The sequence below is a fragment of the Urocampus carinirostris genome, chromosome 2 (genome assembly GCF_059441175.1).
Source record: "Urocampus carinirostris isolate Australia breed hairy pipefish chromosome 2, RoL_Ucar_1.0, whole genome shotgun sequence".
Taxonomy (NCBI): Eukaryota; Metazoa; Chordata; class Actinopteri; order Syngnathiformes; family Syngnathidae; genus Urocampus; species Urocampus carinirostris.
Window position 1 is genome coordinate 61636165 of NC_142350.1, and position 25650 is coordinate 61661814.

Below are 25650 nucleotides of genomic sequence, written 5' to 3' on the forward strand. Positions count from 1 at the left end.
AGTTCTCCATCCTGGACCTTTGGGACTATTTAACAGGCTTGAGGAGTCGTTGCTGTCATGCACTTTCTGGACAAATTTCAACATATTACCTATTGTTCTATTTTATTGATGTTCACTACGTTTTGTGTACTTATATCCAATGCTAAATCTATTGCACCCTGGTCATCCTGGAAGGGGGATTACCACTTCTGAGGCCCCTTCTCAAGGTTTCTATCTTCCTCGTGCTGAGGAGTTTTTCCTTGCCCGCATGTTGGTTTGAGATCAGGGGATGGTGCAATTGTAACCCTGTGCAGTCCTTTGAGACATCAAGTTATAAAGGGCTATACAAATAAATGGAACTTGACTTGACTTGATAAAAGACTACAAAAGTATTGAAATAGTATCAAAACATAAAAAAATAAAAACAAAAAGATGAGTATCCTTGAATATGAATGTCTCAAATGAAGACTAACAACCCAAAAAAACAAACAAAAACAAAGAATTCACCCGTAAATTTATAATTATGACTGGTTACCAGCTCAGTAGCCTAGATGGTAAGGCGCCCGCTTTGAGACTGGGAGGTTCGGGTTCGCGCCCCGGCCGAGTCATTCCTAAGACTTAAAAAGTGGTCGGCGGCGCCCTCTCTTGGCTGCGGCTGCATCGGGTCAGATGCAATCGACATTTCGTTCTGTGTACATTGTTACACAGAATGACAATACAAGGAAATTATTATTATTATTATTATTATTAAAATTCAATTCCTTTTGTGATTGGGCTCCAGAAAAAAACACAATCTTTTAACTCCTAAGACCGAGTAATTATGCGCTTTAAATATAGATAACTGGCCGTTTTCGGGTTGCAAAGAAAAATTCATGAGACTTGTATGTAAATGACAATAAGGACAATTTTGAATCTTGTTGTAGAGCTTGAGTTACCACAGACTGAGATCATAATGGTTTCCTTAATTTGTAAATGTTTTTGATCATCAGTTATGTGTCTTTTCTTTGATTTGTCATTTTATGTCAGGCAAATTATTGAACAGCTAAGAGGTTCTGAATAGAGTTTGACTGTGTGGGACAGCATTCCTAGTAGCCACTAGTGTGTGCACATACCATTTATGGGGACATACGAAAAGAAAACCACCACCCACATTTTACCATAAACATCAGATTGTCACTGTCCTGTCCGGTATCGATCCCATCTGTCCGGTATCTGATCGTGTATCTGGTATCGATGCTGTCTGTCCCGTCCTGTCCGGTATCAATCCCGTCCATCCGGTATCTGTACGTGTATCTGGTATCGATCCTGTCTGTCCTGTCCTGTCCGGTATCGATCCTGTCTGTCCGGTATCTCCTCGTGTATCTGGTATCGATCTCGTCGGCCTCTGGCTTCCTGTTTTTCCGCGCCACACTTAAACATGCGTTTTAGGACTAAATACACAATCAAACACAATAATTTTATTGCATGTCAATTTTATTACAGTGGGAGGACGACGACAACAAATTGGACAGATTACTCTTGGTAATCCCTGAATTTATATGATCGTAAAATATCCATCAGGTCTACTTGTATGGATTTCGTTTTGTTTTCAGACACACAACATTTTTCCCAGTGGAGAGAAAACATCAAAGTGTCGCGAGGTGGAAGGGGTGACCGGACCAGAACGGAGGCAGGAAGGGAGAACTCAATTGCGTACGATCAAAGCTTTTATTTACCAAAATAAAAGTTGTCCAAAAACTCCGGGACAAAACAGAACTAAAACATTCTTACACTCAGAATGGTCAGGTACAGGTTTCCTCCGACTTAAACTAAACAGGACAAGGCATAACAGAACAGAAAAGGTATAATGAGCCAACACCCGCAATACCCACAGCCCCACCTTAAATAGCAGCCACGCAATTAGCTGATCTGCTTCAGCTGGTGTCCAGGGGGCGTGGCAGACCGGTCGCCACGGCGACCATGACACAAAGAGCTATAAATGTGTTTTTGTTTCCAAAAGCAAATGTAAAACATATCAGTTACAATGAGTTGTCACTAGCAACACCGCATATTTTTCGTTTGGCAAATCTTCATCATGAGGCCAATGATACTCATGAACTCTTCTATGTTGAGTTTGCCATCGTTATTTTTGTCCAGATGCTCAAAGACGCCGTCGAGAGCGCATTGATCGATGGTCCCCTGTTCAACAAAAATTGACTTTTATTTCTGTCTTAATGAAGGAGCATATCCAGCTACAGGAATTTGTGCTGTGTACCTTGAACTCCTTTTCGAAGAGCATTCTAAACTCCTTCTTGTCCAAAAACTCGTCATCGCCCTTGTGTTCATTAAAGAAGTCGTATAATATTTGCATGCCATCCCGCATCCCTTTCATGGTGATTCTGGTAGTCTGAGACTGCAACTCCTGAAAATTGTAAAGACAGGAGAGAAGAAGTCACGTTTATTTGTATAGCCCTTAATCACAAGGAGTCTCGAAAGGCTCCACAGACCACAGAATATTGCAAACTACAAACTATTGTTACACCATCCCCTGATCTAAAACCTACACAAGGGCAAGGGAAAACTCAAGTAGCTTACATGCGTGATTTGAGTGTAACGTTTGTCTATAAGTGACGGCTCAATTTATTTGGCTCCATACTCCCCAACAGGGTTGGGTAGGGTTACTTTAACTGGATTACTTTCGATTACTTTTGGATGACTCCAATACCAAATATGCTAATAAAAGAGAAAATAAACTAAATATGAATAAAATGATGACTCACAACACGTGGTAATCTTTCTCTCCTGGCTTTGATATCTTTGATCTCCGGCAAAACTAACATAAAATGCCACAGAAACTAAATGGAAATAAATCCAAAGAGCTTGCCAACATCATTTTTGCCGTTCCATGTATTTCGTTACTCCCCAAGCCTACACAAAATTTAGTAACTTTATTCATATTTAGTTTCTTTTGTCCTTTTATTAGCATATTTGGTATTGGAGTAATCCAAAATTAATTGAAAGTAATCAAGTTAAAGTAAACCTACCCAACCCTGCTCTCCAATGACAATATTTTGAGACGTAAATCGTCCTCCTACTCTTCAGAGAGTAGTCTGACCTTGGCATTGACTGTACAGTGCTTTGAAAAAAGGATTTGCACTCGTCCTGGTTTCTGTGTTTTTGCATATAAATCACTCACAAAGGTTGAAGATCCTCAAACCAATCTCAATCAGTGTTCCCTCTAAGCTGCGCGCGTGCGCAATTGCGCACTGCTCGCACATGCTCAGCGCACAAGAAAATCGAGCCAGCGCACAAAAATGAGGGCTCATAATTACTAATTAAGAAGCGACTCAACTCAAAGTTTGCATGAAGGTAAAAATACACGGGTTCCCCTGACGTTGTGTCCTAAATGCGGTATTTTGAAGTTGAGTCAAAGGAGAATGAAGTTGAGTAAAGTTAGTAGAGTTTGTCGGGGAACCGGCTTCTTCGGCTCGGCTCACTAAAAGGAACCGGCTCTTTCGGGTCCTAAACGGCTCTTTGGATTGTTTTTGCTTCTTTAATCCCAACATGACCTAATATTATGTAAAACTATGCACAAAAATACTTAAAGGAAGGGGGGAATATAACAAAAAAGAAAAAAATACAAAAATGAAAAAGTAGTGAAAATCTGAGAAAAAAAGCAACAAAAGAAAGAGAAAAAAGAAGGAAACATTTAGAAAAAAAGCCAGAAAAAAAGAAAAGAAAGAAATGTAGGAAAAAAGTAAATAGAGAACAAAAAGAAAAAAGTAACAGCTTGGAAATAATAAACACAATGTGATTTTTTTCAAAGGAATTAAAAAAAAAGAAGAAAAAAACACAGAAAAAAGAAGAAAAAGTTTGTGTTGCATTCAAATAATTTCCAATTATATCAAGTGAATCTTGTTGCCAACATTGTACTTCCACTAAAAAATGTGAATCAGTACAGTTCTGTTTCTTACAACCGACTAAATAAGCCCCCAAAAATGTTAATATTATGCGACAAAATATATCAGGAAATACAAAGAAATGGATATCTTCTGAAAGAATTGTAAGAACAAACGACGTATGTCGGCCGTACAACCTTTGCAATAGTTCAAGAGTCAATTCATTCAAAAGAGAAAAATAATTTTGCATTGCCGGAAACTCAGCAAAATGTAACGTGATGTCAAGTTTTGGACATGTTTGATAATGACTTAGTTGCCACACTTGGGATTGCTGTTGCTCAGTGTTGTTTCAAGCGTTGCTCACCGACTTTGTGTAAACGCTCAGACCCGTGGAAAATTACAGGGAACATTGATCTCAATATCACACAGAGACAACCCGAGGAAATACAAAAGAAAAGATCATTTAAATGCAGGAAATAGGAGGAAGAACATAATTGTGAGTTTATTAGAGGGTCTGGCTAATATTCTAAACAATTTATGTATTAAAAACTGTATCATCGTCTTTTTTATGACACCATAACCAAATTTGGCCCAATTTACTTTTGAAGGGACAGTGTATATTATTTGACCACTCTATGTCACTTCATGGTGTAGTGCAGGGGTGTCAAACTCATTTTAACTCAGGGGCCACACGATAGAACAAACATTCTGTCGGGGGCCGTACCAGTCGATTAAAGAGAAAGAAAAGAAGAGATAAAGAAATACGAGAAAGAGGGAGGGAAAAGGAGAGAGGGTGGGACAAAGAAAGAAAAAGAGAGAGAGGGAGAGAGCGTGAGAAACAAAAGATAAAATGTTGTGAGAGAGGGGGAAAAGAAAGGGAGAGGAAGAAATAAATCCAAAGAGAAATAGAAAGACAGAAGGAGAGAAAAGAGAAAAGAGAAAAGAAAGTGTGAAAAGTATGAAGAGAGAAAGAGAAAAGAGAGAAAAGGAAAAAAGGAAGTTAGAGCATAAGAGGTTAAAAGACACAGAGAGAGACAGAGACAAAAAGCAACAAAGGAAGAGAAAAAGAGAGACGCAGAGAGTGAAAGAGACAGAGTGGGAGAAAAGGGGTGGAAAAGAAAGAGAGAGAGAGAGAGAGAGAGAGAGAGAGAGAGAGAGAGAGAGAGAGAGAGAGAGAGAGAGAGAGAGAGAGAGAAATAAATACAAGTACAGTGTCTTTGTTTGAGGCACCTGGCTTTGGCAACATCAAGTTGACATATTTCAACCCGCTGCTTGTTTTTCTCTCGCGCTTCTCTGAGTGTTGTCTCGCGGGCTGGATCCAATCCCTTAGCGGGCCTGATCTGGCCCGCGGGCCACCTGTTTGACACCTTGTTGGGATTATATACGTATATTTATCCTACAGTTGACACAAATATGTTATAAGTGTTCTCAGCCCTTTTTGTATAGTTTTCAGCCTAAGCTGTTTCTCAAGGCCATGAGTTTTTGTTTCTGTCTCTTTCACATTCCAGTGGGTGCACCCTGACCTGTGCATGCCATAACTCAAGTTGTTTTTCTCCAAGAACCTTAATATTAGAAGGGAGAGTTCGGAGACGTCTTCAGAGCGAGCGAGGAGGAGATTCTAACAGCTTGGTCTCCGCGGCTCTCATAATGATGATTAATAAAATAACCAATTCTAAAGAACCCATTCTCTTTGTCTTTTATTTCAGAGCGTTTTATTATAAATGTTGGAGACTTGAACCTAACACACCTGTGGTGTAGTGCAACCGAAAATAAGTGCAAAAAAACCCACAAGAAAGAATAAAATCTATGGAGACTCACAATGACAGAACCGCACTATTGTACTTCTCATTTTTTTGGCCTGCTGTTTTGAGGTTTTTGGGTACCCGTAGCAGCAAAATGGCGGACAATTATCTCAGGCACATGTTGTGTCAAATAAATGCTAATTGTTTAACCTACCAGTAGTTTTGGAAAATAAATGTTTATCTGGACGTTTGTGCATTTTTGATTGTTATATCAAAAAAAGTTTTTTTTTTTAATGGATTGGGTTTTTTTTAACACTAGGAAGCAGTGTGTATTATTTAGCACTTCCTAGTGGTAAGATGATTCATCTACTAACAAAAAAACTAGTAATTTGAAAATAAAGCTATAATAAACTAACAGCCTCTTTTTAAATAATCATAGGTCAAGAAATTTGTATTCATTGTAAAATGAGAAGAAGATATATGCAGTTGGGTCACTTTGATTCTTCCTAGTTTGTATTCTTCCTTGTTCTTTATAGCACTCGTTTTTGGTCGCACTACATAATACAGCCACATCTAGTTGTCAATTATGACGGAGTGTCCCTTTAAAATGTTCCTTTAGTAAATTCTAATCATCAAAGAGTTGGACAGGGAGAGAGTTGAGTGTCATGAGCCTGTTGTCCTTGGGCCTTCTGGTTCTGGCTCGTAGACTCCCCTCCCATCCCACTGCCAAATCAATGCTAAACTGCAGTATTTGCACTTATACTTTGCACATTTTTCATTCTAAACTCTATATATTTTCACAGGTTATGTGCTCACCTTTTTTTACCTTGTTGTTATTTATGTATGATCTATCTGTCACGGTTGCCATGGCGCCCAATCGGCTCCACCCGTGTGTCACGGTTTCCATGGCGCCCAATTGGCCCCGCGAGTTTTGGAGACACCGTCGTTGGGCGTCGCCCCAAAAATATGCGGATGAGAGATGTGACAAAAAGGGAAACGCTGCAGCTTGTTGACAGATTGGCTCCCTGTCAGTATTCAAACTCTGTCCTCTCAGTCACCTATTGTCGGTCCGTCTGCGAATCTCTGTTTAATACACGGCAAGCCCTTTTTTCGTATGCCTTGTTTTTTGCTCCTGTTTGTCTCCTGTTACGACCTGTTTCGATCTCGACCACGTCTGTTCTCCCTTCCCGAATAACGATCAGTTTTTTATCTCGACCACGTCTACTCTCCTCTCCTGGCTTTCGACTTGTTTCCGATCCCGATCACGTTTTTTGCTCTTCTATCCCGTTTTTTCCGTTCCCGACACCGCCATAGCTAACCCTAACCCTGAGTCCCACTTCCGCATTCAGAGTGACCTGCTCCCCGCGACCAGCGATCACCGGATCGTGTGTGCACTCCTTTCCCTTCTTCCCAATAAAACTGTGAGTAACGTTACGCAAGTGGGTTTTGTTTCCGTTCTGGTCCTGACACTATCTTTGTGTCTTATTTATTGCATGTTTGCATGCTTGGTGAAAGAAGATAACTTAAAGTGTGCTGTATGTTGTGCATAGAGCATATTTGACAATAAACTTGACAATGCGACTGTTTCATCGACTACTTACAGTTGAATGATGCGTTTTGCATTTTTTAGGCCTCTACATAGATTTCATTTGTATTATTTTAACTTTTAAACTTTTGATTTTTTAAACTTATTGTTTCAACTATGTTGTCTATCAAAACGCTTGTTTCTGTCAGGACCAGAAGGGAGACAGGACCCACTTGCGTTTCCTTTCTCACAAGTTTTTATTGGAAGGAAGAGAAAGGGCTGAGCCCACGATCGCCGGACGCGGGAAGCAAGTCGCTCTGTTACTCGGATTGTGTTCCGAAGGCGGAAGTGGATCTTCCGTAGCGAGCGATGGCGGTGTCATGGACCGAAAAACTGGTCGATTGCCGGGACAGGAGAGCAAAAACGTGGTCGGGGTCGGAAGCGAGTCGTAAGCCAGAAAAGAAGAGAAGACGTAGTCGGGGACAAAAAGAGGTCGGAAGCTGAGACGGGAGAGCAGACGTGGTCAAGATCAAGGGACAGACGGGATTAAAAAACAGGACAAGTGGGAGTCAGGGTCGAAAAAGACTTGCCTCATGTTCACTGAAGTTCGCAGACGGACTGACAAAAGGGGACGGACAGGACTGGGTTCAAATACTGATCAGGAGCCAATCAGAACCCGTGGCAGTTGGCGGGCACAGCTGAGTCGCATCAGTAATCATGACCGTTTCCTTTTTTAATCAAACAACTCCTTCGAACTGACTTTCATCAATTTATTAACTGAAACGATGTTTTCCCATATAAATTACTCGTCCCGTTCTACCATGGAAGAATACCTGAACATTTGAAAAGAGGGTGTGGCCCACTTTTTTAAAAGTATTTTAAAAACCACACGTAAAAAAAACTCGACAATCAAGTTTGTTGAAGTTAAAACGGACAGACCACAGATTAAACATGTTTTCTCCCATAAATGTGCGCCAAATGAGAGTAAATCAGAACAATTCAGACGACATTGCGAATGGTATTTGCTCAAGCAAGACAATATAAAACTTCTGATAATCTTGAAATAAAACAACGACTCTTCACCATTACTCGTATTTCGTAAACTTCAAAACGCTCGACAAACTCTAAGCCTTGAACTAAAACCCCAATTTTACTCACAGTGCGTATAAATGAAGTGGATTCTTGCGTTCTCCAACAATGGCAGTGTGCGAGGAAAGAGCCCGCCTTTTATAATGGCCTGTTTAATATTCATGTGCTGACATCGGCAGGGTTGGGTAGGGTTACTTTAACTGGATTACTTTCAATTACTTTTGGACAAAATAAACTAAATATGAATAAAATGACTAAGTAACAACACATGGAAGGGCAAAAATGATGTTGGCAAGCTGTTTGGATTTATTTTCATTTTGTTTCTGTCACATTTTATGTTAGTTTTGCCGGAGATCAAAGAGATCAAAGCCAGGAGAGAAAGCTTACCACGTGTTGTGAGTCATCATTTTATTCATATTTGGTTTCTTTTGTCTTTTATTAGCATATTTGGTATTGGAGTAATCCAAAGTAATTGAAAGTAATCAAGTTTAAGTAACCCTACCCAACCCTGATTATATAATAATAATGCATCGGTTTCAGGGAATATAAAACATAACCAGGGTTGGGTAGGGTTACTTTAACTGGATTACTTTCAATTACTTTTGGATTACTCCAATACCAAATATGCTGACAAAAGACAAAAGGAACTAAATATGAATAAAATGACTCAATTTTGTGCAGGCTTGGGGAATAACGGAATACATGGAACGGCAAAAATGATTTTGGCAAGCTGTTTGGATTTATTTTCATTTTGTTTCTCTCACATTTTATGTTCGTTTTGCCGGAGATCAAAGAGATCAAAGCCAGGAGAGAAAGCTTACCACGTGTTGTGAGTCATCATTTTATTCATATTTAGTTTCTTTTGTCTTTTATTAGCATATTTGGAAATTGAAAGTAATCAAGTTAAAGTAACCCTACCCAACCCTGGTTAGCAGTAGCAGGGAAGCCTCCTGATCTGTCTTAGATACAACAGCTTCAACATATGGTTGCCGTTGTTGATGGTGTAAAGCACAGGTGTCAAACCGGCGGCCCGCGGGCCAGATCAGGCCCGCTGAGGGATTGAATCCAGCCTGCAAGACAGCACTCAGAGAAGCGCAAGAGAAAAACAAGCTGCATGTTGAAATATGTCAACTTGATGTTGCCAAAGCCAGGTGCCTCTCACCAAGACACTGTACTTGTATTTCTCTCTCTCTCTCTCTCTCTCTCTCACACACTCTGTCTCTCTCTCTTTCTTTTCCACCACTTTTCTCCTACTCTGTCTCTGTCTCTTTCACTCTCTGTGTCTCTCTTTTTATCTTCCTTTGTTGCTCTTTGACTCTTTCTCTCTCTGTTTATTTTGAAAATAAATCCAAAATGTATTTTCATTTTGTTTCTGTCGCATTTTTCGTTAGTTTTGCTGGAGATCAAAGAGATCAAAGCCAGGAGAGAAAGCTTACCACGTGTTGTGAGTCATCATTTTATTCACATTTAGTTTCTTTTGTCTTTTATTAGCATATTTGGTATTGGAGTAATCCAAAAGTCATTGAAAGTAATCAAGTTAAAGTAACCCTACCCAACCCTGGACATCGGTCATGTGAAAAACAGTTCACTGAAAGAACAGCCTGTCTATGGTATGACTATTGCAAGTACACCACAAACAGTAAAGGAGCACAGTCAGGTTTTTCCGGCTCTCTTGGGATTGCCTCTTGTGTGGGGATCGCCACGTTTGTGCAGTCCCTTGAGACATTTTGTGACCAAGGTCTATACAAATAAACAGGGTTGGGTAGGGTTACTTTAACTGGATTACTTTCAATTACTTTTGGATTACTCCAATACCAAATATGCTAATAAAAGACAAAAGAAACTAAATATGAATAAAATGATGACTCACAACACGTGGTAAGCTTTCTCTCCTGGCTTTGATCTCTTTGATCTCCGGCAAAACTAACATAAAATGCGACAGAAATAAAATGAAAATAAGGCAGCACGGCGGCGCAGTGGTTCGCGCATGTGCGGCACAGTTCATGTCTTGGGAACCTCCTGCGTGGGTTCAAATCCAGCTCCAGACTTCCTGTGCGGAGTTTGTATGTTCTCCCCGGGCTTGCGTGGGTTTCCTCCGGGCACTCCGGTTTCCTCCCACATTCCAAAAACACACATTTCAGTTGAATTGGCCGGTCCAAATTGTCCCTAGGTGTGAATGAGCGAGTGAGTTGTCTGTCCCCGTGTGCCCTGCGAATGGCTGGCAACCAGTTCAGGGTGTCCCCTGCTCACTGCCCGATGATTGCTGGGATGGGCTCCAGCACCACCGCGACCCTAGGAGGGGTGTAGCTAATGAGATGAGATGAGATAAAATGAAAATAAATACCAAACAGCTTGCCAACATCATTTTTGCCGTTCCATGTATTCCGTTACTCCCCAAGCCTGCACTAAATGTAGTCATTTTATTCATATTTAGTTTCTTTTGTCTTTTATTAGCATATTTGGTATTGGAGTAATCCAAAAGTAATTGAAAGTAATCCAGTTAAAGTAACCCTATCCAACCCTGCAAATAAATGTGACTTGACTTGACCACTCAATCAAGTATGAATCAGAATAATATAAGTTAGAAGTATTTTTTATCTTTTTGTTTCCTTTTTTTGCATCATTTTTTTTGTTTTATCATAAACTTTATTGTCGATACTTGCTGAGCAAATATGGATTAGTTTCAACAAAGAATGATTTAATAAAATCAATAAAATCCAGTTGCACAAGGCTCTGGAAACGATCAATCACAACTCGTTCTCTGAAGCTGAGTTGTGATTGGTTGTTTTATGAGTAGCAATAATGTAAATTTAAAGGGGAACTGTGAAATATTGGACCACTAGATGTTGCTGTATTGTGTACATTAGATTAAATGTAATTTATTTGTAACCTTAGAGAAATTTTGGAGCATTCATTGATGAAGATTGTGTACAGGAAAGGGCTCAAAACGCATCCCTGTGGAACCCCGCTGTTGATGGTTAGTACTGGGGATGTGGCTGAGCCCCTGGCAGTCTATCAGTGAGGAAATTGGATTGAGGTGAATCAGTAGAAAATAAGGAACTAGCATGATAAAAGGAGCTGACACACATGTTTGCCATTTTGCTGCTACAGGTACTCAAAAACCTCAAAATGGCTGGTCATTAAAAAAATAATAAGTATATAATAAAGTGGTGAGTATAATAATGAGTGGTGAGTTTTGGTTACCTTCAGTCTCCATAAATTGTATTCTTCCTTGTGCATTTTAGCACTCATTTCCGGTTGCACTACACCTACAGCGACATCAGCTGGTCAAATAATACCCACTGTCTCTTGAAGTCGACAGCAAAATGAGAAACTGGTATCATATGAAATCTTATTTGAAATTGTCCAATATTAAAAACAGAATGACATGAGCCACACCTAAAGGGAGCTGTCACACTTGTTTGCCATTTTGCTGCTACAGGTACCTGATCTCCCGTCTAGTCTAACGACCCGTTTTTTTCCTTTTGACCTCCTATTTAAGCTCAGTGCTTTCACTCTCCCTTTGTCAGTCTGTCTGTACACCTCTGTTTACACAAGGCAAGCATTTTGACTCTGACTCTCGTCTGTCCCATTTTGTCACATGTTTCCCACACGTCTGTTCCTGATTTCCCCGTTTGTCTCCGGTCACGACCCGTTTTTGGACCCTGACCACATTCCGATCTTCCGTCCCGGCTAACGACCCGTTTTTTGGCCCAGACCACGTTCTGATCCCCCGTCCCGGCTAACGACCCGTTTTTTCCCATTTGACCACGCTACGATCTCCCGCTCCGGAAGTTCCACCTCCGCATTCCGAACACGCTCCGATCCTGTGAACGGCTTGCTTCCCTCGTCCAGCGAGCACCGGATCACTAGCGCTTGTTTTTCCTCTTTTTCTCAATAAACTTGTGAGTAAATGTTACGTATCTGGGTCCTCCTCCTATTCTGGTCTTGACAAAAAACCTCAAAAGGATTGGGCATTTTTTCCCAAGTAAAATGGTGAGTTTTGGTTACTTTGAGTCTCCATAGTTTGCATTCTTCCTTTTGCTAATAGCACTTAATTTTCAGTTGCACTACACCATAAAGCTGGTGGTCAAATAATACTTAATGTCTCTTGAGGTCTAAAGCAAATGATGGAAAAGAGTGTTGTGGAATGTGGATAATAACTAATGTTAAGTATGTAGCATCTGGTGAAGGTCGTGGGACGACGTTGTAGCAAGAGGTCACAAGCTGATATGCTGATGGAGCCGGGGCGGACGACCTTCACATAATATCTTAACTTTATTTGAGAACACTATAAAAGCCAATGTCGAACTACTGGAACTTTGAACGTGTCCCGAATGCAATAAAGCGGGTTCCCTTTTTGTCATATCTTTTCTCTGCATATTTTTGGGGCGACGCCCAACAACAGTCTCTCCAAAATAAGTGGCGCTCAACTTGGGGCTCGAACCTACAACCCTGAGATGAAGCGTCTCATGCTCTACAGGCTGAGCTAGAATACTTGGTTTGATTCATATTCTACAATCACAGTATATTGCTTCATTAATATACGGAGTGTCCCCAAGAATATATACATACTTTGACATTAAAAAGCCACTAAAACATTTTTCTGATTCAGATATGATTTTGGACTAAGAATGGTGGATACCGGGCTTACATTCATACAAAAAGTGATCTGAAATGTGAAATTAAAGCTGAACTGCCAAGAGTTCCACACACAGATGCATTTCAGTTTCCCATTTTGTCCTGGTTTTTGTCTTTTGTCTGGCACTTCAGCCTAATTTTTATATTTCCAGGACAATTTTTTTCTGCATTAGCATAAGCCCATTATTTGACATTCTTACAAATCTGGGAAAAGAACGGAATTTGGCTATTTCAAGTCAAAGTCAATATATTGTTGGGACATCGTGTATATAGAATGTGACTGTCAAGACCAGAACGGAAACAGGACCCACTCGCGTAACGTTTCTCACAGTTTTATTGGGAAGAAGGGAAAGGAGTGCACACACGATCCGAAGATCGCTGGTCGCAGGGAGTAGGTTGCTCAGACTGGGATGTGGGACTTCCGCGATGGCGGTGTCGGGAACGGAAAAAACGAGTCAGTAGAAGAGCAAAAACGTGATCGGAATCGGAAGCAAGTCGGAAGCCAGGAGAGGAGAGTAGACGTGGTCAGGATACAAAATAGATCGTTATTCGGGGCGGGAGAACAGACGTGGTCGAGATCAAAACAGGTCGTAATTCAGGACGGGAGAGCAGACGAGTTCTAGCTCAAAACAGATCGAGACAAACAGGAGCAAAAACACGGGCGAAAAAGGTGCCGTATAAAAACAGAGATTCGCAGACAGACAGACAAAAGGGGACTGACAGGACAGAGTTTAAATACTGACAGGGAGCCAATCTGCAGCTGGTGCCACACGGGCGGGGCCAATTGGGTGCCATGGCAACAGTGACAGTGACATAGCAATTCAAATTTTGGGTTGAATGTTATTTTAATAAATTTTACAATAAGACTCCAAGTGACAATGTTGAGAAAAAGGAAAAAAAAACACATTTGTATTTTCCTCAATGTTTCTTTATTTAGATTTTTGAGCCAACTTTGTGTGGACAATGAATTAAGATAAGGAGAAATATAAAAGACAATAGGACGGATTTCTCCTAAATGAGGGAAGTAAAATTAGACGTGCTATTATCACATTTACTTAGGCCCTCCCTTGCAACCGCCCCCCTTCTTTGAACGGATATGTTTCATCACGATACCCAGGATCTTCATGAACTCTTCAATGTCCAGCTTGCCGTCGTTGTTCTTGTCCAGACGGTCAAAGATCTTATCGAGATCTCCATGAGCCAGTTCCCCCTGTCGAACACGTTTTTGTTTTTTTTCAAGGAACGATCAGCAATTTTTTTTGCCTCGCCACGTGATCATTTGTATACCTTGAACTCTTTGTCCACGAAGGTTTTGAACTCGCCCCTGTCCAGAAACTCGTCCTTGCCTTTATACTCATCGAAGAAATCGCTCAGTTTTTTCACAGCGCACTGCATCTTGTTCACGTCAGCTCCTAATATTCAGAAAAATAACAGAAAAATACAGAACATATAGTTAAATTAGATAAAACGAGCAAATGGCGGCTGCTAGGAGTAGTCGTTGGTCAAAGGCCCGGGGCTTCAATACACCATTTGGCCACCAGAGGGTGTTATAGAACCCCACAAAAGCAGATAGCACGAAATGGGATGTTGGATTGATTTTATTGGTATTTTTAGAGGGTGCCTTGACACAAAACCAAGCTAAAGACACTCGTGGAAGCCTTAAGTACACCAGTTTTAATTTTCATGAAACTCAACTCAGCTGTTTCAGAGCCTATAAGTCACATACGAACACAAACTCACACAGATTGGGATCCCTGAACTAGTTTACATCCGAATATCTTCCGGATTGTTTGGTTTCAGATTACTGATTTGAAGATTTTAGGGTTGACTCGTTCACTCCAATTAGACTGCCATTGTCAGGACCAGAACGGAGACAGGACCCACTTGTGTTGCCTTTCTCACAAGATTAAATGGAAAAAGAGAAAGGGTTGCGCTCACGATCCGGTGATTCCTGGACGCGGGAAGCAGGTCTTCCGTGGCGAGCGATGGCGGTGTCGGGAATGTAAAAACCGTTCACTAGCCGGGACAGCAGAGCAAAAACGTGGTCGGGGTCGTAAGCGAGTCGTAAGCCAGGAAAGGAGAGTAGACGTGGTCTGGGACAAAAACGGGTCAAAGCCGGGGAACAGACGGGAGTAAAAAACAGGTGAGAGTCAGGGTCGAAATAGGCTTGCCTAGTGTTAACTGAGGTTCGCAGACGGACTGACAAAAGAGGACAGAAAGGAGTGGGTTTGAATAGGGACAGGTAGCCAATCAGAGTCTGGGGCAGTTGGCGCCAAAGGAGCGGAACAGGTGATGCATATCGGTAATCATGGCAGCTATAGATTCATTTTTCTGAGGGCCTGCAGTAAATGAATTAAACTTTTTAGAACTACCAGAGGATTATTTTAATGGGTTAATGTTTAAGGAGGTTACCTGTCATGATTACTGTTGTGACTCAGCTGTGCCCGCTCCTTTGGCGCCAACTTCCGCGGGTTCTGATTGGCTCCCAATCAGTATTTGTACCCAGTCCTGTCTGTCCCCTTTTTTCAGTCTGTCTGCGAACCTCAGTTAACACTAGGCAAGCCTTTTTCGACCCTGACTCTCTCCTGTCCTGTTTTTTGCTCCTGTCGTTCCCCTGCTTCAACCCGTTTTTGATCCTGACCACGTCTGCCCGTCCCGGCTCTCGACCTCTTTTGTCCCCGACTACGTCTTCTCTCCTATTTTGGCTTACGACTCGCTTCCAACCCCGACCACGTTTTTGCTCTCCTGACGCGTTTTTCCGTTTCCGACACCGCCATCGCTCGCCACGGAAGATCCACTTCCACGTTTGGAGTACGATTCGAGTATCATCGCGACCTGCTTCCCGCGTCCAGCGAAGACCGGATCGTGGGCTGCCTTTCTCTTTCTTTCAATAAAACTTGTGAGAAATGCATCGCAAGTGCGTCCCGTCTCTGTTCTGGTTCTGACAGTTACCAAAATAATTTGGAAATTAAATGTTTAAAAAAATCAAACAAATTCTTAATTTTTTGAATTTACTCCCTTTAATTTTTGGTTGTCTACAAGTGACAATTTTTTATTATAATTTAGTTGCTTTTCAAACATATATTTACCTGTACCTTTTATCACATTCTATTTTATGAAAGAAAATTATATACTCTATTTTTGGGGTCGCCAATGTGGTGCCCGCGGGCACCAAGTAGCACCCTGGGGACAGATGCGAAGCTCGTGGACCAGTTCTAAAAATGGCTCACTGTGCTGGGTCATTGTGATTTATCGTAAAACAAGCATAATGTCCCGATGTTGCCGGGCTTGGTGTTGCCGGGCATTCTACTTGGGCGAGGTTGTTGGGGCTGTGGGAGTGCCAAAGCGGAGCATGGCTGCATGTTTTTGAGTTTGTTGGTATTTATTGGAGGTGCCTTGACACTAAACTTAGCCAAACCACTCCCAGAGGCCTAAAATATGACTGTGTAAATTTTCATGAAAATAGGTGCAGCCGTTTTGGAGCTTATAAGACACATACGAACACATACACACTCAAATAATGATTTATAATTAAGTTTATATGATCCAATTTGTAGTTGACTGAGTCTATTTAACCCCCATTCCAATGACAGCCCTGGTAATAAAGTCCTTGACTGGCCAAAGAGCCTTGGAGCCTTTTAACGTCATTGTTCCACAAAAATTTCCAAGAAGAAATATGAAACTCACAAGTGATGCAATGCCTACCTTACGATGTGAATATGAAAAAAAACAGGTATACTCTAAATTTCAGAACTTAAGAGTTTTTCCTACGTGATTTAGAATCTGGAATCAACATAGTCACACTCATCTTTGAAGGACCCTTTACACCGGCGGTGTCAAACTCATTTTAACCCGGGGGCCACACGATAGAACAAACATTCTCTTGGGGGCCGGACGATTAAAGAGAAAGAAAAATAGATAAAGAACCAAGAGAAAGAGGGAGGGAAAGGAGAGAGGGTGGGACAAAGAAAGAAAAAGAGAGAGAGGGAGAGAGCGTGAGAAACAAAAGATAAAAAGTCATGAGAGTGGGGGAAAAGAAAGAGAGAGGAAGAAAGAAATCCAAAGAGAAATGGAAAGACAGAAAGAGAGAAAAGAGAAAAGAAAGTGCAAAGGGTATGAAGAGAGAAAGAGAAAAGAGAGAAAAGGAAAAAAGGAAGTTAGAGTAAAAGAGGTAAAAAGACACAGAGAGAGAATGAGACGAAGAGCAACAAAGGAAGAGAAAAAGAGAGACACATAGAATGAAAGAGACAGAGACAGAGTGGGAGAAAAGGGGTGGAAAAGAAAGAGAGAGAGAAAGAGAGTGAGAGAGAGAGAGAGAGAGAGAGAGAGAGAGAGAGAGAGAGAGAGAGAGAGAGAGAGAGAGAGAGAGAGAGAGAGAAATACAAGTACAGTGCCTTGGTTAGAGGCACCTGGCTTTGGCAACATCAAGTTGACATATTTCAACATGCAGCTTGTTTTTCTCTTGCGCTTCTCTGAGTGTTGTCTCGCAGGCTGGATTCAATCCCTTAGCGGGCCTGATCTGGCCCGCGGGCCGCCTGCTTGACACCTGTGCTTTATACCATCAACAACGGCAACCATATGTTGAAGCTGTTGTATCTAAGACAGATCAGGAGGCTTCCCTGCTACTGCTAACCAGGGTTGGGTAGGGTTACTTTAACTGGATTACTTTCAATTACTTTTGGATTACTCCAATACCAAATATGCTCATAAAAGACAAAAGAAACTAAATTTGAATAAAATAATGACTTACAACACGTGGTAAGCTTTCTCTCCTGGCTTTGATTTCTTTGATCTCCGGCAAAACTAACATCAAATGCGACAGAGGGCAGCACGGCGGCGCAGTGGTTAGCGCTTGTGCGGCACAGTTCATGTCATGGGAACCTGTCGTGGGTTCAAATCCAGCTCCGGACTTTCTGTGCGGAGTTTGTATGTTCTCCCCGTGCTTGCGTGGGTTTCCTCCGGGCACTCCGGTTTCCTCCCACATTACAAAGACATGCATTTCAGGTGAATTGGCCGGTCCAAATTGTCCCTAGGTGTGAATGAGCGAATGAGTTGTCTGTCCCTGTGTGCCCTGCGATTGGCTGGCAACCAGTTCAGGGTGTCCCCTGCCCACTGCCCGATGATTGCTGGGATGGGCTCCAGCCCCCCGCGACCCTCCTGAGGATAAGCGGTACGGCTGATGAGATGAGATGAGAAATGCGACAGAAACAAAATGAAAATAAATCCAAACAGCTTGCCAACATCATTTTTGCCGTTCCTTGTATTCCGTTACTCCCCAAGCCTGCACAAAATTGAGTCATTTTATCCATATTTAGTTTCTTTTGTCCTTTATTAGCATATTTGGTATTGGAGTAATCCAAAAGTAATTGAAAGTAATCCGGTTAAAGTAACCCTACCCAACCCTGCCTTTGAGATAGTAAATGGCATTTGCTCTGATTTTTCCAATGCAATCAATCATAACGACAGTCCTACCCAATATGCACCTACCATTGATGACCTAAAACTTCTTAACCCAACTGCTCATCGAACCCTCAAATGTACTCACGGTATGTTTAAAAGGTTTGAATTCTCGTCTTCTCCGGTGATTGTTGTCTGCACTGACGGAGCCGGTCTTTTATAGAGGGCTGATTAATAGCCATGCCCTGAATCATCGGGAATGTCAGGAGACATGCGTAGCGTTTCACCCAGAGAGCAGACATACCCTTGATATGACTATTGTGGGTTGAGTAGGCAAGAGGTTATGCTTGTCATGAGTCAAAATTTTGCACATGCGAACTAATTACATGCTCTTGAGCCTGATTTTATGTTTTTTTTGTATATCCAAACATGCATGCGGCATACTTCCAAATGAATTTCAAGTCAAGTCAAATTTATTCATATAGCCCTTAATCAAAAACATATCTCAAAGGACTGCACAGGATTACAATGACACAATTACCTAATCTTAAACCAACATGCTGGCAAGGAACAACTCAAAAACCTCAGCGTGAGGAAAAAGAGAAACCTTGAGAAGGGTATCCCTCTTTCAGGATGACCAGGGTGAATTACATTTAGCATTACAATACACAAATATAGTAAACACTAGGTAACATGTTGAAAATTTGTCCGGAAAGTGCATGACAGCAGCGACGCCCCCAGCCTGTAAACTAGTCCAGAAAGTCCATGACAGCCACGACGCAGCTTCCCATCTCTGCCAGCTGGTCCATGCAGGAGTTCACATGCTTCAGGTCAAATGCTGGTCCGCTGACTCATCTCCAATCGTCCTTCTCCTTCGTATCACCACCAGGCAGGCAGTCGGAAAAAGACAGGACAATACAGAAGATGAGGTGGGCATCAATCATAACCTTTGGAATAGGAGTGTGTCTTAAGCCTCGATTTAAAAACTTGAGGTTGCAGATCTTATCTCCGGAGGCAGGGCATTCCATAGCACCGGGGCCCGGATGGAGAACTCTCTCGAGCCTGCAGACTTCTTGGCTCTCGGAGTCACTAGTAGACCGGCCTTTTCCGAGCGCAGACTCCGTGCAGGAACATAGGGGGAAATCAAATAAGAGAGATAAGAGGGTGCAAGTCCATGCAAACATTTGTATGTTCATAAGAGAACCTTAAAGTCACGTCTTAAGTGGACTGGGAGCCAGTGCAAGTTGGCCAATACAGGAGTATAATGCTCATTGCATCTTGAATTTCCAAACATTAAGTTGTGGGCGGTTGAGTGAAATATAAATGTTATCAATACTGAACGAGTAATTGCATCGGATCGATGCTATTGTCTTAACATTGATACTCATTTATTCAACTCATAAGATTTTCAGGCAATAAGTATCAGTATGGGATCGTTATCAATCGATACTACCCTGTATTTACTTGGATCTTATCAACAGGGTTGGGTCGGGTTACTTTAACTGGATTACTTTCAATTACTTTTGGATTACTCCAATACCAAATATGCTAGTAAAAGACAAAAGAAACTAAATATTAATAAGATGACTACATTTTGTGCAGGCTTGGGGAGTAACGGAATATATGGAACGGCAAAAATGATGTCGGCAAGCTGTTTGGATTTATTTTCATTTTGTTTCTGTCGCATTTTATGTTCGTTTTGCCGGAGATCAAAGAGATCAAAGCCAGGAGAGAAAGCTTACCACGTGTTGTGAGTCATCATTTCATTCATATTTAGTTTCTTTTGTCTTTTATTAGCATATTTGATATCGGAGTAATCCAAAAGTAATTGAAAGTAATCAAGTTAAAGTAATCCTACCAAACTCTTCCTATCAATACCAACAATCCCAGTATCAGTCACCCAAACAAAATTCTATTTTGATCCTGATCTAGGTGAAAAGTTTCAGTCTCCACCACGACCGGTTACTATTTGACAGTTAACCTACTTGCGTGGGTTGACAGATGAGGACAAAGGATTTCAATTATGCTTTCAATTATGAGGGTTCGACATAACCGCCTTTTAAAGTTATATAAAAAAAAGATCACGTTGCTCTTGCCACACCTGAGAAAACGTGTTTGGTGGCTCTTTAACACAATTGAACTTCCCCAGCAAAATAATGTGACTTCAACGAGGGCTGCACGAACTTTGTACATACAGCAGTGTTTGAGGGTAATCTACCAAATGGTAGTTGGTAGGGGTGGGTAATACAGTGGAACCTCGCTAGTTTGCGGTTCCACTTTTGCGGGTTCAGAGCTTTGCGGGTCTAAAAAAATATACCTTACCTTCTCAATAAAAGCATTCATTGACTTGATGCTATTGAGCGCGAGCTTATGTCAACTGAGGACACGGTGTGGACACTCTTATTGTGAAGGGGAGGGGAAGGCCCCTGACATAATGCTTAGACATTGTCGCTTTGCTTACCCCCCCTCCTTCAACTCCTCCCACCCCACCCCCTTCTTATGTGGGGCTCGTTTATCATGGAGGAACTCGGCGAAGCGACGTAAGTATATTCTCTTCTGTCACATTTCATCTCAAGTTTGAATTTATTATACCAAAAGCGAGCGGTTGTTTGTACTACCTAAACACGGCTAATTGTGTGTGGTTTCGTTTGTTTGTTGTAAAAGCCGTTCGATGCCGCTGCCTAAAGTATGTTGTTATTGTCAGAAGGTAGCTCTTTCAATTTCATTAAAATGAACACAGACCATTTTTTTAACTGTTGTTTCCCAAAACGCTTCACAAACACTCATCAAATATCACATTTTTACTGTTTTTATTTTCAATACTGTATGTAACCGGTAGTGTTAACAAGCAAAATAAACTGCGATGGCTGCATGTGGTTGAGAGCGGTTAATACAATCACACTGAATGGTTCGTAGTGGTTTCGTCGCAGTCCTATTCAGTGTACATACAACATATTTTACTTTTTTTTTGGTATAACATGAATTTCACTCTCTCTCTCTCTACCAGTATTCTATCTGGTGTACTGTATACAGGGGGCGTATACTGTATACCTGTAGACGTTTTTTTAAGCATTTTTGAAGGGGCGCCGCTACTTCGCGGATTTTCAGTTTTCGCGGGTGAGGAACCGAGGGATTATTGTACTGTTAGTTTTGGTATTGATCCAATTGTACATGAAGTTGGCTGATATCGATATGACACTGCCCCCTGCCCGCTGCCCGAAGATAGCTGGGATGGGCTCCAGCACCCCCGCGACCCTACTGAGGATAAGCGGTGCAGATAATGGATGGATGGATGGATGGATGGATGGATTTAGAATGTACAAAATAACCCGTATGAATCCGTTTTTTTTTTCTTTTTTTCAAACGTCCCCATTTTGTTTTGTTTCTTTTAAAAAAAAAAATTTGAAAATGTTATTGAAAAGTAGCTACAAAAAAAGAAACCATACCCAATCCTGGATGTTTATATATATATATATATATATATATATATATATATATATATATATATATATCCAGGATTGGGTATGGTTACTGAAACTAGATTACTTTCAATTACTTTTGGATTACTCCAATACCAAATATGCTAATAAAAGACAAAAGAAAATAAATATGAATGAAATGATGACTCACAACACGTGGTAGGCTTTCTCTCCTGGCTTTGATCTCTTTGATCTCCGGCAAAACTAACATAAAATGCGACAGAAACAAAATGAAAATAAATCCAAACAGCTTGCCGACATCATCTTGCCGTTCCATGTATTCCGTTACTCCCCAAGCCTGGACAAAATGTTGTCATTTTATTCATATTTAGTTTATTTCGTCTTTTATTAGCACATTTGGTATTGGAGTAATCCAAAAGTAATTGAAAGTAATCCAGTTAAAGTAACCCTACCCAATTATTTGTATGGATTCACTAGAAAAAGCAGCAAACCACTGGTATGCGGTTTTCAAGAGTCAATTAAAAACTAAGAAAAATGCAAAAAATGCTGCTTTCAAAGAGAGTGAGAACTTGGATTTATGCTGCGTTCGTGTGCATTGGAAAGATGGACATTACGGTTTGAAACCGCATAGTTTCAACCGTGTATTAGTTCTCATGTACATGAGTTCCCACAGTAGAAAAATACAGATCACAAACAAGCACATATGTGTGTGACTCAGCATCCAACGCCCTATTAGCTGCCATTTATTTTACAATTACGGTAGGTGATGAGTTGCAAATCGTTGGTGAGCTCAGGTGCCAAAAAACTTTCTTCTTGTAAATGGTAATATTATTGTTTGTACTCTAAATCAGGCTAGATGTCATGATTTGCCAATTGCTCTCACCTGCGCTCTCTCGTTTAGTCCCAACTGCCACTCGTTCCCTAATTAGTCCTCCTCCTATATAAACACATCATTCTCGTTCACTCCTGGTCAATCCTTCTGCGAACCTTAGCGCATGCAAGGCAAGCACTTTTGACTCTGGCTCCCGTATTGATCCCGACCCGTTTCCTGTATCGATCCCCGATCCAAGCTCTGTTCTCCTGTCCCGGCTACCCGTATCCTTATTCTGTTTCCTGTATCAATCCCTGATCCAAGCTCTGTTCTCCTGTCCCGGCTACCCGTATCCTTATTTTGTTTCCTGTATCAATACCTGATCCAAGCTCTGTTCTCCTTTCCCGGCTACCCGTATCCTGATTCTGTTTCCTGTATCAATCCCTGATCCAAGCTCTGTTCTCCTGTCCCGGCTACCCGTATCCTTATTCTGTTTCCTGTATCAATCCCTGATCCAAGCTCTGTTCTCCTGTCCCGGCTACCCGTATCCTTATTCTGTTTCCTGTATCAATCCCTGATCCAAGCTCTGTTCTCCTGCCCCGGCTACCCGTATCCTGATTCTGTTTCCTGTATCAATCCCTGATCCAAGCTCTGTTCTCCTGTCCCGGCTACCCGTATCCTTATTCTGTTTCCTGTATCAATACCTGATCCAAGCTCTGTTCTCCTTTCCCGGCTTCCCGTATCCTGATTCTGTTTCCTGTATCAATCCCTGATCCAAGCTCTGTTCTCCTGTTCCGGCTACCCGTATCCTTATTCTGTTTCCTATATCAATACCTGATACAAGCTCTGTTCTCCTGTCTCGGCTACCCGTATCCTGATTCTGTTTCCTGTATCAATCCCTGATCCAAGCTCTGTTCTCCTGTCCCGGCTACCCGTATCCTGATTCTGTTTCCTGTATCAATTCCTGATCCAAGCTCTGTTCTCCTTTCCCGGCTTCCCGTATCCTGATTCTGTTTCCTGTATCAATCCCTGATCCAAGCTCTGTTCTCCTGTCCCGGCTACCCGTATCCTTATTCTGTTTTCTGTATCAATCCCTGATCCAAGCTCTGTTCTCCTGTCCCGGCTACCCGTATCCTGATTCTGTTTCCTGTATCAATCCCTGATCCAAGCTCTGTTCTCCTGTCCAGGCTACCCGTATCCTTATTCTGTTTCCTATATCAATACCTGATCCAAGCTCTGTTCTCCTGTCTCGGCTACCCGTATCCTGATTCTGTTTCCTGTATCAATCCCTGATCCTAGCTCTGTTCTCCTGTCCCGGCTACCCGTATCCTTATTCTGTTACCTGTATCAATCCCTGATCCAAGCTCTGTTCTCCTGTCCTGGCTACCCGTATCCTCATTCTGTTTCCCATATCGATCCCCGATCCAAGCGCCGTTCTCCTGTCCCGGCTACCTGTATCTTGATTCTGATTCCGTTTCCTGTATCGATCCCTGATCCAAGCTCTGTTCATCCTATGTCCATGTTTTTTTTTCATCTCAAAATTACCATTTGTATTTATAGCATATCTCGAAATATACCGAGCGGATTCATCCATCCAGATATTTTTTTACAAACAATGTTTCCAGATTTCACTTGGAAATTTGAAGTTTGAAAGTCCATGCATCCATTATTTGCACCGCTTATCCTCAGTAGGGTCGGGGGGATTCTGGAGCCCATCCCAGCTATCTTCGGGCAGTGGGCAGGGGACACCCTGAACTGGTTGCCAGTCACTCACAGGGACAGAGAACTCACTCGCTCATTCACACCTAAGAACGATTTAGACCTGCCAATTAACCCAACATGCAAGTTTTTGGAATGTGCGAGGAAACAGGAGTGCCCGGAGGAAACCCACGTAAGCACGAGGAGAACATGCAAACTCCACACGGGGAGGTTGATAGAACCAGAACTAATGGTAGACCCAAACGCATAACGTTTCACTCAAAAAGTTTGTTGAGATAGGGAGGAAACAAACGCCAGCGATCCAGTGCTCGCTGGATGGGGGAAGAAAGCAGCTCACGGGATCGGGGCGTGATCGGAATGCAGAAGTGTATGTCCCGGGGTGGAAAAGCGTGGTCGGTGGGAAAAAACGGGTCGTTAGCCAGAGAAGGAGATCAGAGCGTGGTGGTCAAAACGGGTCTATAGTCGGAGCGGGAGATCAGAGCGTGGTCTTCTTCAGAACGTGGTCAGTGGTCAAAAACGTGTCGTTAGCCAGAGCAGAAGATCAGAGCGTGGTCAAATGGACAAAACGGGTCTATAGTCTGAGCGGGAGATCAGAGCGTGGTCTTCTTCAGAACGTGGTCAGTGGTCAAAAACGGGATGTTAGCCGGACATTTCACTCAAAAAGTTTATTGGGATATGAAGGAAACAAACGCCAGCGATCCGGTGCTCGCTGGATGGGGGAAGAAAGCAGCTCACGGGATCGGAGCGGGATCGGAATGCGGAAGTGTATTTCCCGGGGCGGGAGAGCGTGGTCGTTGGGAAAAAACGGGTCGTTAGCCAGAGCAGCAGATCAGAGCGTGGTGGTCAAAACGAGTCTACAGTCGGAGCGGGAGATCAAAGCGTGGTCAGTGGTCAAAAACGGGTCCTTAGCCGGAGCGGGAGATCCGAGCGTGGTCAAATGAACAAAACGGGTCCATAGCCGGAGACAAACAGGAAATCATGAACAGACGAGTAGGATACGGATGAAGACAGGACAGACGGGAGCCAGAGTCAAAGTGCTTGCCTTGCGTATGCAGAGGTTTGCTGACGAACTGACAAGGAGTGATTGGAGTACTGGGTATAAAGAGGAGAGGAAAAGTCTTAATTTTTTTCAAAAGCTGACCATGCGCCTTATAATACATGCGCCTTATATATGGCTCAATATTAAATTCACAAGGTCTCGCAACTTACGCAACAGCCGCCGACTCGATTTTCCCCCGAAGGCGAAGTCGTTCGCGGTGTATGTTGGGATTTATATGCCGGCGTTTCATTGGCTAACCAATGTGTCAATCATCATTTGAATCGATCACTATTGGCTAAAGTTATTCGGAGCCTCGGGTTGGCTAGAGGGCCAAAACAAACCCTGCAATTGGCCGAAAAAGATGTGTCAATCATCCGTTAAATCGATCGC

General features: G+C 42.1%; 2 protein-coding genes across 3 annotated transcripts in view; both read right to left on the bottom strand.

The window, feature by feature from the left end:
- The window catches only part of LOC148372838 (uncharacterized), a 33634-nt gene extending 25236 nt beyond the window's left edge, over window positions 1-8398 (bottom strand). Inside the window, exons 1-3 of the mRNA XM_088327729.1 lie at window positions 8283-8398; window positions 2234-2380; window positions 2015-2157 (exon numbers count right to left, since the gene is read on the bottom strand). Of these exons, the coding sequence (XP_088183855.1) occupies window positions 2015-2157; window positions 2234-2350 (260 nt within the window). The 5' untranslated portion in view covers window positions 2351-2380; window positions 8283-8398. The remainder of the gene's footprint in view (window positions 1-2014; window positions 2158-2233; window positions 2381-8282) is intronic.
- Window positions 8399-13760: 5362 nt separating this feature from the next.
- On the bottom strand, window positions 13761-18531 carry LOC148372841 (protein S100-A11-like). 2 transcript variants are annotated; one of them, XM_088327423.1, is made up of 3 exons: window positions 18400-18531; window positions 14142-14266; window positions 13761-14064 (listed from the first exon to the last, which is right to left on the bottom strand). In XM_088327423.1, exons 2-3 carry the CDS (start codon window positions 14247-14249, stop codon window positions 13906-13908), a joined length of 267 nt encoding a protein of 88 aa, XP_088183549.1. In that variant the 5' UTR covers window positions 14250-14266; window positions 18400-18531; the 3' UTR covers window positions 13761-13905. The 2 variants fall into 2 exon arrangements, with proteins under 2 accessions (XP_088183549.1, XP_088183550.1); XM_088327424.1 differs by lacking the exon at window positions 18400-18531 and having other exon boundaries at window positions 14142-14311.
- Window positions 18532-25650: the final 7119 nt, after the last annotated feature.